This window comes from Bactrocera dorsalis, chromosome 3, assembly GCF_023373825.1.
Source record: "Bactrocera dorsalis isolate Fly_Bdor chromosome 3, ASM2337382v1, whole genome shotgun sequence".
Taxonomy (NCBI): domain Eukaryota; kingdom Metazoa; phylum Arthropoda; class Insecta; order Diptera; family Tephritidae; genus Bactrocera; species Bactrocera dorsalis.
In genome coordinates this window covers 63,389,882-63,407,550 of record NC_064305.1, presented here as the reverse complement: position 1 = coordinate 63,407,550, position 17,669 = coordinate 63,389,882, and the positions used below count along the sequence as shown (strand labels likewise).

The 17,669-nt window shown below is 35.4% G+C and overlaps 4 protein-coding genes across 6 annotated transcripts in view; 2 read left to right on the top strand and 2 right to left on the bottom strand.

Moving 5' to 3' along the window:
• The window catches only part of LOC125777066 (electron transfer flavoprotein beta subunit lysine methyltransferase-like), a 93,927-nt gene extending 80,146 nt beyond the window's left edge, over window positions 1-13,781 (bottom strand). Inside the window, exon 1 of one of the 3 annotated variants that reach the window (XM_049450954.1) lies at window positions 13,660-13,781. The gene's annotated coding sequence lies outside the window, so the exon portion shown is untranslated. Of the gene's footprint in view, window positions 1-11,104; window positions 11,488-12,438; window positions 12,572-13,659 lie in introns of those variants that run through there. The other 2 variants (XM_049450953.1, XM_049450952.1) reach the window with 2 other exon arrangements.
• LOC105233676 (odorant receptor 43a) overlaps window positions 1-17,669 on the bottom strand; it is an 83,981-nt gene that overhangs the window by 45,465 nt on the left and 20,847 nt on the right. The window lies entirely within an intron of this gene.
• On the top strand, window positions 10,066-11,128 carry LOC105233660 (transcription factor Adf-1). The gene is made up of 3 exons (XM_011215794.4): window positions 10,066-10,282; window positions 10,343-10,505; window positions 10,575-11,128. The coding sequence occupies exons 1-3, from the start codon at window positions 10,129-10,131 to the stop codon at window positions 10,987-10,989; spliced, it is 732 nt and encodes a 243-aa protein (XP_011214096.1). The 5' UTR covers window positions 10,066-10,128; the 3' UTR covers window positions 10,990-11,128.
• On the top strand, window positions 11,837-16,448 carry LOC105233661 (adenosine kinase). The gene is made up of 4 exons (XM_011215795.4): window positions 11,837-12,340; window positions 12,456-12,617; window positions 12,756-12,911; window positions 14,659-16,448. The coding sequence occupies exons 1-4, from the start codon at window positions 12,249-12,251 to the stop codon at window positions 15,371-15,373; spliced, it is 1,125 nt and encodes a 374-aa protein (XP_011214097.1). The 5' UTR covers window positions 11,837-12,248; the 3' UTR covers window positions 15,374-16,448.

Genomic DNA, 17,669 nt, shown 5'->3' with positions numbered 1-17,669 from the left:
TTCAACTGATACATATGTATGTTATGTACATATGTATATACTTATATACCACATATCCAATACCCATAAGGTCCAGTTCAATAAACGCACACCTACATAAATGGTAAACAACATTAAAACATAATTATGAACATCAGTAAACTTAATTACTTCACAGTTACGAAGTGTGGCAAGAGGGCGAAAATCATACCGAAAAAAGTTCATTGGCCAATTCAGTCATACCGAAATTTATAAAAAAGTCGAAATATTACGAGCAAAATTCTCACGTTGCATCGCAATTTGTTTGTATACAAAATTCGTAGTAAACACCTCGCTGGAAAGTGCAAGTTCGCATTTTATGGCATTCCCGGCATACGCTCAGAGCCAGACATTGGCAGTTATGCAGCGTGGCCTACGTGCTAAACTGACCTAAGTGAATGAATTTTTGCCCACGACGAGTTTTGTCTTCCTGCGCAATGGTGAATGCCTAAGTGGTGGCTATGTGGGTGAGTTTGTGGTTGGTGGCGAGTGCATTTACCCCGCCGAAAATGGCATAAACAATATAGTAAATATGAGTTGTTAATGTAAATAGTATGCAGTTAATTCAGGGACAACAATTTGCGCGCCAATTTAAATGAAAATGTGTTTATACTCTCGCAACATGTTGCTGTAAAGTATAACAGTTTCGTAGCACCTAAAGCTTTTCGAGATAGACATAGAGTTATAGATATTGGATCGTTCACTAAGTAATTTCGTTGGATGGGAACAGCTGATTCATTGTATTAGTTTGCAGGCAGCTTCTCACGTTACACAATAAATAATTATTTAGTGAACGAACCAAAATGTAAACGCTTCGAATGTCGAGACAAGTTGAATCCCGAGTGACTGTCTGTTCGTCCGTCTATCTGTTGAACCTTGGCTTGAGTAAAAATTGAAACATTCTGATTAAAGTTGGTACATTGGACAACCAAGGGCTGTTGGTAGTGTAGATAGGGTGAAATGGCCACGCCCACTAATAGTTTTAAAGTATATTTATATCTAATAAACTACTAAAGTTAAATCGATCAAACTTGCTAAGAAGAAGTCGTTCAAGCAACTCTTTATCCTGGTTGAAGTCGACCAATAACTCATTAAGTAAAAACGCCATAAGCATCAAATTACGGCTGAAATGGCAGAGATGAGTTTCATAAGACTTTGGGTGAAGAAAATGAGTGTGGCACCAACCGCTTTAAGATGGAACTCAATATTTCAAAAAATATGAGATCAATTTCATACGAAATTCAGTGCGTAACATTAACCTCACATACCTCAGTTGTTATGTGAAAATTGGCCAAATGGACTATAATCACATCTACTTTCCAACACAATTTTAAATTCCATCTGGTTCTTTCACTTTCCTGCCAAAGAAGTATCTAAAGAAAAAATAACCGAATTCGGGGAACTTGCACAGTTTGGTTACACCCGAACTTAGCCCTTCCTTAATCGTTTATTGGCAGTTTGATGAACTACTCGGCACGGCCCACGGGCTCGATAAATGTCTCTGGTCACATGGGAAGAGGATGGAACTTTACAGTTGATTTGCTATGTACATATGTAGTACTTATATACATATGTAGATCGGTTGTAGGTGAGGGGTTAGCAAATTGGGGATCACGTTGTAAATACACGTTCTCTGTTTTATATTTTTGTAAAAGACTAGTCGAGTAAGCCAAAATTTATTTGAGGCATTGCCGTCTTGCATGAAGAGTTTCAAGGTTTTGTTTTTCTGTTTTGTGCGTAGTTAATTTCGAAATGCGTTGCAATAGTAAAGAGTAAACAAGCGCTAAATTTTGTTAAAAAAAAAAAATAGAGAATAGTTCCACTTACTATAACTTCTTTAACAACCAACCTTAATATATTTAAATCGATATCTGAAATATCACGTATAAGTCAACTACTAGAATTCACGATCATTTTAGCGATAGATGAAGGTAGAGACTAATACCAAAAATTCTGAAATTGATAGGTTTAAGAAAAATGTTAATAATAGCAGTGCTAGGATAACCTGCAAGCTATATCCTGAATCCAGCTTGTACTGCTAAACAGGTACTCCTTAATTTTGGGCAATAAAATATACTACACACGTATGTACATATATCTCAAGAAAAAATACTAGATTTATTTAATTAACATACCTCATGTATTGTTTGATATAAAGGGTGACCCGTTCGAGGTTCCCAACTTTTTTAAAGAAAAAATATGTTTTGCACCAAGGCCTGAATCGAAGCGGAATTATCCACATAGACCTTGGACTTTACATATCCCCACAGGAAAAAGTCTAACGGTGTGAAATCACACGATCGTCGTGGTGGTCAATGTAACGGCCCAAAACGGGAAATTATCTATTCACCGAAGTGTTCTCTCAATAAATCTTTTGATTAATGCGTTGTGTGGGAAGTGGCGCCGACTTGTTGAAACCAATTGTCGCCAAGATCAGTAGCTTTAATTTGGGGCATCAAATAGTCGGTTATCAAATCGCGATAACGATCGCCATTGACGGTTACGTTCTCACCGGCCTCAATTTTGAAGAAATATGGACCGATGATTCCACCGGCTCACAAATCATACCAAACCGTTGTTTTTTCTGCATGAAATGGAAGCTCTGGAATCTCTTCAGAACGTGGAATTTTCATAATAAAGTTGAACGATTTGTAAATTTTGTTTAGACGTAAGACTTTAAACGATAAAATGCCAAACAACACTGAAGAAAAATAACATGACACCTTGACCCAAGTCACGCGTGATCTGTCAAAAAAATACTATTAAAAAAAAGTACTTTTACTTGGAATTGGGGACTTCAAGTAATTAAGCGACTTATAAATTTTTACCACAAGGGTTCATATATCTCCTAAATTTACTAATATTTTGCGTATAAAGTCAATCCTAGGCCAAAGGATCTCATATACGGTATCTGGAGATTTGAAAACGTATAGACTGAATTCAATCATTATTAGAGGAGAATGGCCACATGTCAAAGGCTTTACTTATTATGTTTCATTTCGGAGTAATGAAAAATATTACTGCCGTTCAGGCAAGTGTTGCTGAAGAATTGGGACTGTCTCAAACCACAACCTGTTGGATTTTGAGAAAGGATTTGGACTTGCATTCATATAAAATTGTTTTCACTTAAAAACAGAAGCCATTGGATCACCTTAAACGCCTTAAAGAGAATTTGCTGATTTTGCCTACGAACAACTTGAAAACGATGAGCATCTTCTCCGGCTGAGGCTCACTTTAATCTGAGATGCGCGGTTAATAAACAAAATTGTCGATTCTGGAGCAAAGGAAATCCGCAAATTATTCATGAACAGCTATTAAATTTAAGTGAATTGACAGTTTGCTGTATTTTTTGGTCTGGTGGAATCATTGGTTCGTACTTCTTTCGAAATGAAGCTGGTCACACCGTTGTTGTCAATGGAGAGCGCTCTAGATTGATGCTAACCAACTTTCTACGGCCGAAATTGGAAGAAGATGATCCAGACAACATTTGGTTTCAATAAGAGGGGACTACGTGCCACACAGCACGTGCAACAACCGAATTATTGCGAGAAAAGTTTAGAGGTTCGATTATTTCAAGAAATTTTGACATTGAATGGCCTGCAAGAAGGTGTGATCTAACACCATTAGACTTCTTGTGGGGTTATTTGAAGTCATTGGTCTTTAGTAATAAACCAAATTCTCTTCAAACTTAAGAAGAGAATTTGAAACGTGCTATTCTTGACAAGTCGCATGTCGTATTTAGTGGAAAAAGTACTCGAAAATTGGGTTTATTGAATTCGTTATATTCAGAACTTAATAATCCATACAAAAACAGTAAATAAAAAAATATTTGAATTCCCTTAAAAATTAGTGTGATTTTTTTAACAAATCATATCACTCTCATTTTAAACCCTGTATAGAAATTATATGGTTTTGGAAAATTTAAATTAAATTAAAAATTTTAGTTTGTCCCAGAAGATACTTTATGGACAGCATGCCTTGCCTTGTTCTTGTCTGTAGAAATAAGAGCTGCAAAGGGAACTTTGCCAAGAGTTCAAAATGAATGAAGTATTTAATGGAAGCTTCGGTAAAAAAATTGGAAACATTCCGAAAGAGGGGAACTTATTCGATATCATTAACTGGACGAAACCCCTATATGGGCTTATGAAGCCATTGGAGATGAAGACAACCTGTGATCTCACATTCTGAAGACAATCTGGTAAGTGCAAGTGGTACTAAGTTCACTTTTATCTGTGATCAAGTACGTACATTCATATATACATATATATATACATATATTTATACATAAATATCAACTCGCTAATTGGAATGGCAAATCTCTTTCAATATTCATAGATTTCAACATTACTTTTTCTTTTAGGTTGTTTTTAGCATAATGCTGACCAAAGCATTATCACTTTATTGCATTTTCCACCATTTCCAATCGGCTATCAAGCAGCGTCTTTGACGCACTATTTAAGCTAATCAAAAGTGCTAATAAAGGCGTTTTTAATAGACACTTTTTAAGTTAAAAGTAGCTCAACTGATTCACACATTCCAGAGCTTCCCTTTATTTGAACTGTAATTAACCGATTCATCGATTAAAAGTACGCTACTTAAACGGTTAACATAAAATTACAACAACAAGTAAAAACGTTTCACCAGATCGAACGTGCTGGCGCCATTAAGAAATGAATGAACGCTGGAAGTAATGCGCATTATGGAAATTTCAGGAGGTGGGAACAATGCCGAGGCAAATATTCGCGTTAGCAATTCGCAACCGTGGCCAAAAGAAAGAAGGATCGAATTAAATGTTAATTATTGTATTATGCTGCTGAATAACTTTTTTCTTCGATCAGTTATCACTGGATTCTGTAGCAACCATGAGGTCTGACGCTATTTAATAGGCAATCAAATTTGAATTAACACTGAACGTTTAACAAATGGAAATCATGCTCAGACAAACTGATGTACTTGTGCAGAAGAGGATTGTGGGTTGAAGCAGTTGCAAGTATTCTTCTGCGGTTTTATGAATTTTATAGGGTGGTTCATATAGTCGATTTGGATTTTTTCGAAGGGCAAAGGATTCACATTGGCTTTCTATGCGGTTTGTTGTTGTTGTAGCGATTATCTAGACCTTGCTTAGGGGAAAGTAATAAGTTAACTGTCATCGAAATCACTTAATGGTAGGCGCATGAAACGAGCTGTTTCGACTGGTGCGACCTAAAAGGAGAGGGGTGTTAACTGAGTTGCTTTCATTGGACGTGAAAAGATGTGCCATGTGGGTATTATTTGCATGCAGTAGATTTTGTATGTCAGGGTCTATTTTCAAAAAGTAGGAGTTTAACCTGTCACAATACCCAGAACGAAGTTGTACAAGGTTCACGCTGGTTTTACGGTTCAACTCGAGCTCTTGTTCTGCTATGGGTGGTGTTTGGACCCTTCATACGACATTCACTGGTAGGGGAGTCAATTCCAATCACAGCTGGTTTTAAGATATCCGAATCGACCCGGATTTTATCCGACCAAAGCTGTTATTTTGAGAATCTAATCTTCTTTGGATCGGTAAGTAATAAGTTAATATTGTCTCCCCAGCTTCTCAGTAGCCAGTTCTCGAAGTCTTTGGTAAAAAATTTAGGCTATTATTGAACAAAAGCTCCAGATTTCTATTAAACAAGCTGTTAAGAAATAAAAAGAAATTAACTATTTATAAAACCGGGGTTTTACAGTTCTTCAGCAATTAAAATGACAAAATCGTCATTACAAATCTTTGCTGTCAAAACATCGAAAGCGGTTCCGAGGTTGGAGTATATATTCGTGGACCGGCTGAAACCAAGCATCTTCAAAGCCCACGGCTGTATGTTCCCATGGCAGTCAGGTCTACGTAATCGGTACGCTTCCGTCATTGCATCAAAAACTACGTCGTGAATTAAGTTAAAAAAAAAAATACGCCGGTCTGTGGCGATCTGTAAAAGTATTTTCTGCAGGATTTTGTAAAATAGGCTTCGAATCCATTTAGGCTGTCACTTTTGGACGTTGATGTGGCTTCTGAAAGGTCACCTATGTGTTTTTCGAATTCCAGGTATATCTGTTTTGCTTATTAAATAGTCGTCGAGATGAAAAAGTGTTTCGTGAAAAAGATGAGTTTGGGTTAAAATTTTTTAAAAACAATTTTTAAATATTCTGCACTTCGCTATATGGCGAAAAATAACGGCGTTCTATAAAAATTTCGAGGGTCGAAGACGAAGTCACTGGAGATATATATTCGTATACATATCAGTATGATGATGATGAGGATGATATAGTATTTTCTAAATATTGAGAAAAAACACCATATGGAACACCCCTTAAACGAAAAAAGGTGAAATAAAGTATTGAGGGAGAAGACTGTGAAAGTGAGTGGTGTGTGTGAATAGTGGGTACGAGCGTACTGAAAGATATCACGCATTTACTGCAATCAAAACTAAGGTATGCAAACTCAGGCTGTGGAGGGGCTGAGACAAGTTAGTATTATATACATATCTACATACATTCGTATAAAGTTTTGTCCGAAATTATACGCAATAAATGAGTTTGTGTAATGCTAATGAAAAAATTAGACTGTATGCAAATGTTTGCATTAATAATTTTTGCCTTGCGCCGCGTCAAATTTTTGCACGTAAGCCATTTTTTTATGTTAAGCATATCGGTGTGAGCGTTTAGTGCTTTCCAAATATATACATACTTACATATACATATAGAGGTGTATGAACATAAGTATATTGCTACAGACTCACGTTTTATAGAGATCACAGTTACTTTGTAATTTTTAATTTAAACCCAACATTGTTGTAAGATTAATTCAGCTAACGGTTCAGTAGAAGAATTATCGGTTATTATCTATCTTGTCGATTTTTCTCTTGTCGCGATGAGGGGGCTCAATAAATAGTCAATGATTCTGAGAGCGATGCCGGAGGTAGCTAAGCTACTAGCAGGGGCGGTAAGCTCGAAGATGAGTACCGAAGCTAAAACAATACGCATAACACAATTCTACAGCGGGGGCTGTCTTGGAGCAAACGGCTGAGTTAATGATCCATTTTTTTGACAATACTGGAATATTGAAAACTACCGTAGTTAAAAGAAATACTATAAGCATTGGGGAATCTATTTCAAGAGTGATTTACACCTCCGTTCAGGGTGGTGATCGGTCTCTGTAACGATTGAAACGACGAACTTGAAATATTCAGACGACTTTCTTCGATATATTTGTCAGGTAATGATCGAAGGAATAACATTTTTAATTTCGATTGTTTAGCCACTGTGAGGTTTTTTCACAAAACCCGCTCTTTTTTAGAAGCCGCCACGCTATAAGTCAGTTAACAGAACCCAATCTCCACCGCAACTATCGCCACCAGCGTACCGACATAATTATCAACAGTCAAGCGACTCTAAATTCGATTAATGGAGGAGTGTACCACCTATCAGTGTGCAACCGCGTACAGCTAATCTGGATGCCGGGGCATAAAGAGGTAAGCGCAATGAGCTGGCCGACGAACTCGCCCGCTCTGCGGCAGCGTACAGGATGATGGGCCCAGAACCATGCCTTGCAGTGGGGTCCCACACATTTAAGGAGCTGCTTCACACTGAGGAGACTGTGGGGAGAGAACAGTATTGGCAGAGGGCAACAGAAATGCGCTATGCCAAGCATGGAGGGTACAATCTCGCAAGGTTTAAGGAAATGATCAGCCTCCGTCGGGACAAATTCCGCCTCCTTGTCGTGCTGTATACATTGCATTGCAGGCTTAGGAAGCACTTGTTCAACATGGAACAGGAAGCCCCATAACACCTGATTCTGGATTGTCCAACAATTTTCAGAAGCAGGCTCAAGCCTTGGATTCTACCTGCGTGGACAGGGATCACATCACCTCAGTGGCTATAGTGATGCAATATCGGCGGTTCAGACAAATGAGTAAATGAGTTCCTAGTAAGAAAAATACTTATGCAAAATTTCTAAACGATATCTGAAAATTTGATGGGCTAGTTCGCGTATATACAGACAGACAGTCGGAGAGACGGACATGGTGCCTCCCACTTTTCCTTCTAAGTAGGTCTTACAAATTTCGTAGCAAAATTAATACTTATACTCAGTTCAGGGCATAAAAAAAACTACAAAAAACCACAAAAATGCTTTTCCACTTACAACCAGCTGGATGGTGTTAAATTTTTTAAGTTTTTTCCCACAAATAATGGGGTTTGAGCTGTTTAATATTTTAGAAAACCCTTACAGATAAAGCATGGCTTACTTACATACATACTTTTGTACATGTGTATATTCAAATATAAACTTTTCCGTGAATTTTTAATTAAGAGGAACTTACTTTTTGTGCATATTTTAACCCAAGTTCACTGATAACGCATTTGAAACAAATGCAGTTAAAAAAAAATATACGATAAAACCTCAAATTAAGATACCACATTGTTTATTAAATAAAAAACACTAAAAATTCTTGTCCCAAAAAATTATTTGAATTCTTTAACATTAATTCAAAGAATTTCTCAAACTTCGCGTTGATAAAGAAAAATTGGGTAATACCATTCTCAGATTGCAAACTACATACATATGTACATATGTATGTATGTATGTAAAAGTATTTAAAATATTACAAAATCATTAATTTTTGCTTTTATAATTCACCCACATTTTCTTCGAGTACTTTTTAAATTTACTTTACATTTTGCAGAAAAGGTTTGTTGCAACAATCATCAATTATTACACCTGGTAAATCACACAGCTTACTTGTTTTACAAAAAAAAATCTTGTGAAAGTAATGTAATTTACCTAAATTAGAAAATTCACGCCTTCAAAAAGGTATGTGTGTATGAATGTGTGTATGTACATATGTATGTAACAAACGTATTCATTTAGCGTGGGTATTTACGCAGAAATCCCCCAACTCAAAAGCGCATCAAACAAGAAAAATGCAAGAAGCTGCACAGAGAGCAATTTCGCACACGACGCATCATTGCGAAACCGAGTTCGTAGTAGATACAGTATATACGTAAGTATGTATGTATGTACATAACAGGCAATAAGATATCATATAGTTTATTTTTTTCTTATTTGCAATTTTTCTTCTGGTCCATCCTATAGCAAGTTTCTTTTTGCAATTTATCGCTGGCAAAAGAACTGGAAATCCCCAGTTAGTCTTGGCTGCAAACTTTTGTAAATTGCTTGTATTGCGAAATGTTTGTGCAGCCGTGTTTGCGCGTGCCTGTACATGTTATCAGCTTGCACTTCTTAATTAAGTAAATCAGTAGGAGCAGTTAAAGAAAAGTTTCTGAGAATAATGATTTTAACGAATATGAGCTGATATTGTTTGAGAGAAGGTTTCTTAATAAATGTATGCGTTTTATGTAAAAAAAAAATAATAAAAAAAATAAAAAGAAACAAAAACAAACAAACATAAAAATAATTGTTTTGTTTTGTTTTGCTAAAATCGAAAACGATAGTACAAATTTCTTTGCACTTAGAATTTTTTTGTATTGCAGTTAACGGTCGCAGAGGTCAAATCCCCACTATTTACTGAAATGACAACTCGAATTCGTAATTAGCACACTTCAAATACCCCAAAGAACTCTTAGCACAACAGTTGCTAATTTTTCCTTCAGATTGTTTGAGTAGTGTAATTAAGTTTTCATTTTTTTAATTTTATTTTTTCATTTGCAAAACCTTTGTCACTTTAACTTTTAAACATTTTACGCCGGAAAGCTTGCAAAACGTCAGTGGTTTCCAAACTATAGCCAACCATGAAAGTAAACAAACCACGTCTACAGAGGTGGAAGTTGCATTTAAACCGCCAGATAAGATATATTTATATATTTCATATTTATTGCATTTTAAATTGCACATTTGTTTACAAAATTTTCATTACTACCAATTTGTTATAACTTACAAACAATTAATAAACTTCTACTATGTACCCAAAAATTTAAAAGATCCAAATTGTAAAACGATTTCAATCAACATATCGTTTATCGACTTTTCACTTGCACATCAGCTGATTGCTTAAGTTTGAAGCAATCGTTGAAGTAAAACGTTAGAAAGACTTTTGACATTTTGCGTAAGCAAATTCTTAAGTGCACCATTTAAAAATGGGACAAAAAATTGAATCCGAATTCTATTTGAAACTAATAAAATCAGTGCGCGAGAAACCAATCTTGTACGAGAAAAATCATAAAAACTATTACAATAGGAATAAACGCAACGACGCTTGGCAAGATGTGGCTAACCAAACGGACCGAGCAGGTGTCATTTCAACATTATAAGATGGCCAAATTATGTTTTTAATTTATATTCTAATTTTAGTTAGTGAATGCAAAGCGCGCTGGAAGCTGTTACGGGAACGATTCTGCAAGCAAATGAAAAGAGCCGATGGGTTTATGTTGATAGGCAATGGTGAGACTGACGAAAATGAGTGGGAATACTACAAAGAAATGATTTTTCTGAAAGAATCAATAATACCGCGTCGGTAAGTTAAATAATTACTTTTGAATATACATATGTATAATATATTACGTTAATTCACACTCTTTTTTAGATCACATAAAGAGAAGGATTTAAGTTCCAGCTTGGAAGAGCCCATAATAAATGAAATGTTTATAAATATGAATGCAATAACAGAAGATGAATCGAATTCGTCCAATTCCAATTTATCAAAATGCACCAAGCGTTCGCTTGAAAGCAACAAGTCGCCAGGATTCGATTTAGCGCCATTGAAAATTGAACGTATAATGGATACCGATTTTCATAATTCCAATATATACGAAAATAAACGTTCCTCAGCCAAATGCAATAAACAAATTGGTGCGGTGACGGAAGATCTAGGTGATGAATTATTTGTGAAAAATATTGCAAATTTAATACGCGACCTACCAATAGAAGTTAAGGATCGTTTTCAAGCGGATATGTATACGGAAGTCTTCCGTTTGCGTGGACTTTATCGAAACTGTTAAAATAAATTAAATTAGCATTTTAAAATATTCGTTAACGTACTTTTGTGCCATACGCTTAGTATAATCTCGTTTGTATTATTTTGTTACCTACTTAGTTATATTGTTACTTACGTACCTGTATGCTCTAGAATTTAGTTCAGAAATATTTAGTTTATTAATTTTTTATAGAAATTATGAATTTAAAATATTGAAATTAAATACGATGTTGGATATATGTATATATTCTGATTATAATATACGTATTTTTGAATAAATTGTTATCGCAATGAAGCGAGTGTTCCAAACTTATGAATATACTGCAATGTATAACTTTTTATTTATGTACATTTGAAAATCTTCCAGCAATAATGTTCTAACACTATGTTGTCACTATACACTACCCTATTGTTTTATATAAAATAGTTCACTTTGAACTTTCCGGAAAATATTTCTACAAATGTGCAAACTAAATAATAAACGCGCAACTAATTGTGATATAAAAATTCGGTTTTATATTCTGTACTCAACATTCAATAAACGTTTAAACAGTTTTAAGGGCCATGTAAATAAAAGCAGCAATCGCGGAACAGCTGTGGAAATAAAAGTGATGTAAGCGAATGTTCACAAAACGAAATGAGAGGGCTATTGGCAAAAGAGAAATATTCATAAATCCGTGGTCTTTTTCATAAAATTTCCCTTGGCGGACCAAAGAAAAAATATTATAACACATATAAATACCATATATATATTAGCACAAACATATGTATTTTTTTATGAACGTAAAGCATTCTTATGCGCCAATATTACACCCCCGAGGTAACCTATTAGAGTTAGCAACACTGTTTCTAGACAAGTCGGGGGAAAAAAAATAAAAACAATAGAAGCACACATAGAAAAGATTCGCATATTTTATTATTATAAAAAAGAAGTTGTGTGTAATATCAGTGAGAGCACTAGTTTCCCACTTCAATAAATTATGGCCAGAGCAAGTTACGGAGTAGGTCACAAAAAAACCGAAATGGTACAAAAGCAGACGAGAATAATACAACGTAAAAAGCGCTAGCTTCCCATTCATGTAGTCGTCAAAGCTTTGCGGCGGCGCGCACAAACAGAGTCAACCTTCAATCTAGTGGTACCTACAGATTCAGTCGAAAGCCTACCGTTGACGCGTTTATTGGTGCATTGGTGAATAACCTTCATTTTCGGCAAAAGTCAAGTGAAGTTGCTTTTATTGATTTAACAGTAAAATCGCATTTTTACCAGTTGTTATTGTTAGTCAAATGCTTTTCTTTAATCGTACTATGGAATACCTACAAGAGATCTACGGAAAAGTTGTTGACTATGTATATGGGGAAGGCAGTTACAATAATACGTAAATATCACAATTTTGAAATAATTTAAAAACTTAGTGTTTCGTAATTAATAAATAACCATGCTATTATTTCATATACTTATATTATTTTTTCTAACCTCCTCCGCACGCGTAGGCCACGCAAAATAGTTGCTTTTGGTAATGTGCTGCTGGACCATACCGCGCAGCTTCCGAAAAGCGAAACAGAGCTATTAAAACAATTTCAAATACCGGCAGAATCGAAAGGCGAACTTGATGCGGATACATTAGCAAAGTTAGCAGCTGAGGCAGCCGAGCGGTAAGTGATTAGATAGCCAAAACATCAGCTGGTCAATCAGATGGTAATATTGACATTTTAAATGTCAATACACCGCACATTGCAGTATATATTCACTTTTGTTTATAATGCTAATATATTTGCATATATTGCTTGTAGTGTGCAATTTGAAGTAAATCCCGGTGGCTCTGCTTTGAACACAGTGCGTATACTCAAACAACTCGGTACCGATGCACTTTTCTTTGGCGCTGTGGGTGAAGATAAGGCCGCAGAGAAGTTAAAAGAGATACTACAAGAACGCGAAATCGAAGCGAGGTGAGTCTGTGGGAATTACCAGTGTGCGTTTAATAACTTTGCATGACTAAGGGTAATTTTGGCTAAAGTTATAGTAAAGTGTCGACAATGTATTCTTAAATAAGGAGCTGTGAAATAATGTTTTTGTACATATACATATTATTTGAATTGCTTTAATTTCATACCAAAAAAAGTAACCATATTTTAATGAGTTTTGTAAATTCTAGTTGCGTATACTTAAGGCGCACGCATAGCGTATCACACTTATGTGAGCCCGCATTTGAATAGACACGCTTGGCTGCACGTTCTGCTGTAATTCAAGTCACGCCTCGCTAAATTGGTAAAAATGCATTTCAGAAGGGTTCACACTCCATGTCTTACATTTCCGCTCTGTAATGTTAAATAAATTTGATTTTCGAGTTCTGGCTAAAAGTTCATTTGCATACAAATTCCAATGCATGCATGGGGAGCTTAAATATATACACACATAAATATATATGTAAGTGTTTATTTATTACACATGAGCGCTTACTAATTTGAGCCCTTTCGGCCGCTGCACGTTTGTAAGGGTCATTGTTTTTTTCCCAACATTTGAGCCGTGCATTGGTCGCGGTTTCAATTGCAAACTCCCCAATAAAACGTGTCATTGACTCATGCTTTTAATTCCTTGCATTTTATTTTTTTCATTTTTTTATTTAATATTTTGTTGTAAATATTTATGTATGTGTAGTAGCTATGACTGTATATTTTTATGTCTGTGCGTACTTACATTAATAATTTGTTTATTTACTCCTTCATTCTTATTTTTGCATGCACCTTTGTTGATCTTCTCTTTATCTCTGTTATAGCAATGAATATGACACAACAATGTCAAATTTTCTTTTATCTCTTCTTAGTACATTTGTCTACTTATATCAACAAGTCATGATAACAAACATAATGACATATGATATTTAATTTTTATTCCTCGAGAATTCGGAAGCGATTCTAATACTTGCAAATTTTTTAATAGAGTAGAAATGATTCTATTTTTAAAATTGACTTCACTGTTCCTGCAAAGTTCACAGAGGAAATCCCCACACACTGGATTATGAAATTAATTTGTTATTTAAATGGAGCATTGTAATCAGTTGGCTGAGAAAGTTTTTCTTAATTTCCAAGAATTAGAAAAATTTATTACGATTACTAGTTGTTTATTAGTGTGCTAAGGCTTTGTCAACGATATTATCAAATATAATAAACGAGTTATTACGGGGTTGGACCACAAATTTCATCTGAAATTTTGATCAGCATATAAGTAGCTGCCATAAAAATTAATCCATCAAAATCAAGTTCTTTTATGAAAAGATTTTTATTTGTGAAAGTTATTCTAGGTGCGATGCAATCGAAGTTAACTTTTTTTCTTGTTTTTCATAAATTCATTTAAAATCGTTGCATGTGAAATGCAGCCAGTACACTGCCTTTCATCTTAAAAATTGCATGTTAACTTGAGTTGTTGTAAAGTAAGTTTCTCGGGGTATACTCGTCAGCATGCAAGTTACTCAAATTCCCATCAAAGCTGTGAATGTCAATACAATATAAGTATGTATGTATGTATGTAAATATTTAACTTTGCAATTACTGTGAGCGTGTGATATTGCAAATAATGGGATTCTTTATACTATCATTAACAACTTTAATTCCAATTTGAAGCACAAAACTTAAATATATACACAAAAACTTGAAAATTTAAATACAAATACTTGAAAAATTATTTTTCTGTTTACAGACTCGCCACGGTGACTGACGTACCGACCGGCCAGTGCGTCTGCATCATCAACAAAGATACGAAAACAAAAGCGCTGTATGCTAATATTGGCGCGTCGGCCAAGCTGTCCGTTGACCATTTGCGAAAAGCTGAACATGATGAGACACAGGCCTTTCTCCGTCCCATCGAACGTAAACAAATACTCTATATCGAAGGTTTCTTTGTGCCGCAACGCCAAGATGTCTGTGACTTCATTGTACGGAGCTACATAAGAGAACGTCGTCGTTTGGCAATCAATTTAAATGCCGAATATATCATAAGAGAAAACTTCCGACAACTGCGTGAGCTTGCGCGTGCAGCATTCTTCATATTTGGCAATCGCAAGGAACATTTGACATTTGCAGAGAAGCTGGGTTACGAAACGATCGATGATGCCGCCAAGTATTTGTTGGAGCAAAGCAGCACACCCAAAGTGATTGTGGTGACAAATGGCCGTGAATGTGTACAGTTAATCACCAACTACGAGGATGAGTATGCAGCGCCAGGTGCAATTACATTTCAAAGCTTCCACGTGCCACGTGTGAACGAAGTTGTCGACTCTACAGGTGCTGGTGATGCATTTGTGGCGGCATTCTTGCATGCTTGGCTGGAGAAACGTCCATTAAGTGAGTGTGTGCGTATGGCGAGCGATGTGGCGGCCAAAGTGGTGACGGTGGTGGGTTGCAATCTACCATGAAGTTATAATAAAGCGGAAACGTAACAACAAAAGCAATATTAAACTGATGCACTCAAACAGCGGCAATAAGCGCTGCAAAAGCTGTAGTATATTTAGAAAACAAAAACTTTTCATTATTTATTAATATTTTTTTGTATTAGTTATTAAGTATGCAGTAGTTTCATCGTTGCACTCCTAATTATTGGCTGCCTCATTAACATTTGAATGCCACAAGTGCATTTGTACTTTCGCATGGCTACAAACATACATACTTACGTATATTCATACATCCATACATTCATATATACATACATCCATATATACATAGATTCATATATAAACACATACAAACATACAATGACATGCTAATCGGTCTCTATTTACGCCACATTTTTTTCATATATTTAGTCGAAAATGCCTTGACATTGACTCATTTAATATGTCAGTTTCATCTTGTACACAAAGCGGTAATGCACAATGCTGATAAATAAATACACAGCGCCATAATTTCATCACAATATCCACCATAAAAAGTACTTAAACTTATGTATGTACTCAAGTGTTTTTTCTTTCGTTAAACCCCTCACACTTGTATACAGATTTAACTATGGCTGTTGCCAAGTTTGTGTGGCGCTCTACATATGTATAATCAGAAGCTTACTTATACTTATGTGTGACCGCATAGATCTCTAGCAGTGAGTGGGCCGTAATTAGCCGGCAAAAATTTTATAATTGCTTACATTCAAATCTCCAAAGCTTGCTACGCTTATGTATATTTTTTGTTGTGGAAGGGTTTATTTATAGAAAAACTTTGAAAATGACTAACGATTTAAAACTAAAGCAACGAATAACCGCACATAAGATGATAAAATTAATTTTTTTTAACTATAAAAATCGTAATTTGCAACTATACTCCATTTAAACTAGCTGCATTAGAATTTATCTCATTTTCACTCTAGTATTTAGCTCAGACCAAGTGACTTACACACACACAAATATTGTTAAGTGCCTTATTTTAATTTCATATATTTTGTCATTAATCATTTCATATGTATTTAATAAAAAGTAAAGTGTGCTATACACCGTTTTTGATAAAGTTTCCATTTTATTTTAAACTGCTGCTCTGGTAGTAATAGTTCATATATGAAACATTGTTCTCAACTCATAAATGAAAAAATTTAAAAAAAGTTTTTCAAGATGGTTTTATGTAAGTGCCTTAAAAATAGCGCAAAATATTAATAATAAAAATCGAGTAGCCATTTTATAAGTTTTTTTTTAACACCATATACAGTTCCTCAACTTCCAAAAAAAAGCTTACAAATAAATTAAAAAAATATGATTTTGACTATCCATTGCTTTGTTAATCATGAAATTCACGTCCAACTGATAAAATGGTTTAATATTATTGTTGTTGTTTTATAGGTTTGTTGTTTTATGATTTGATTATGCAAAGTATACGGTTATCCGTAGCTGGTTGAGTGCACGTTAGAATTTATTAGGCCGAGGCCGTTAGGATTTATCAAATGGCTTGTCCAGCAAATGTGCTTTTTCATCATGATCACAAAGAAGAGTTTTTTGATAAGTACATAATTATGTATGTTCGATATGTCAGGGCAAAGTTTGAATGGACAAAAATGAAACGCAATTCAAACTAACCGCAAAACAGATGGAGCTACTTTGGGTCTTATGAGCTAAATCGAGATCTTCGTCTATATTTGGTAGTTTGTTTCCCACGACCTATATGCCTTTAATATGTGCCGTTCTTATGTTGTTGTAGTAACGGGTACCTAATCCCCGTTAGGGTGGTAAGGTTTTGAAAAGTTGCCATCGAGGTCATACAACGGTTGATCCAGGAAACGTGTTGTTTTAACAGGGTCGGACCATAGGGAGAAGGCTGTCAGATGTGTGTAGGTGCAAAGATGAGTTAAGCGTCATGCGAGGTCTCATTGCACGCTGGATATATTCCGGATAAGTAGGAGTTTGGCGTCATTGATTCTATTCCGAAGTGATATAAATCTCTGGTGGTTGACGGTGTTTCGAGATGTTGAAGTTAAACAGCAGAAGGGGGGAGAAAAAAACCACCCTGCGGGACCCCTGCTTCATTCTTCTCAATTAGAGTTTTACCACGAAATAGTACGTTTGATTGTCGACCACTCAGGTAGTTCATAGTCTACCTCATCAGACCTGAATGGAGCGCAGATTTTTCGATATCCTCAAGTAGTGTGATTGACCGTGTCGAAGCCTTTTGACAAGTCCAACGCTATGAGGATTGTCATCTCTCAGGGAGGCTTTTGGTTGAGGTCATGAACTTTCTATA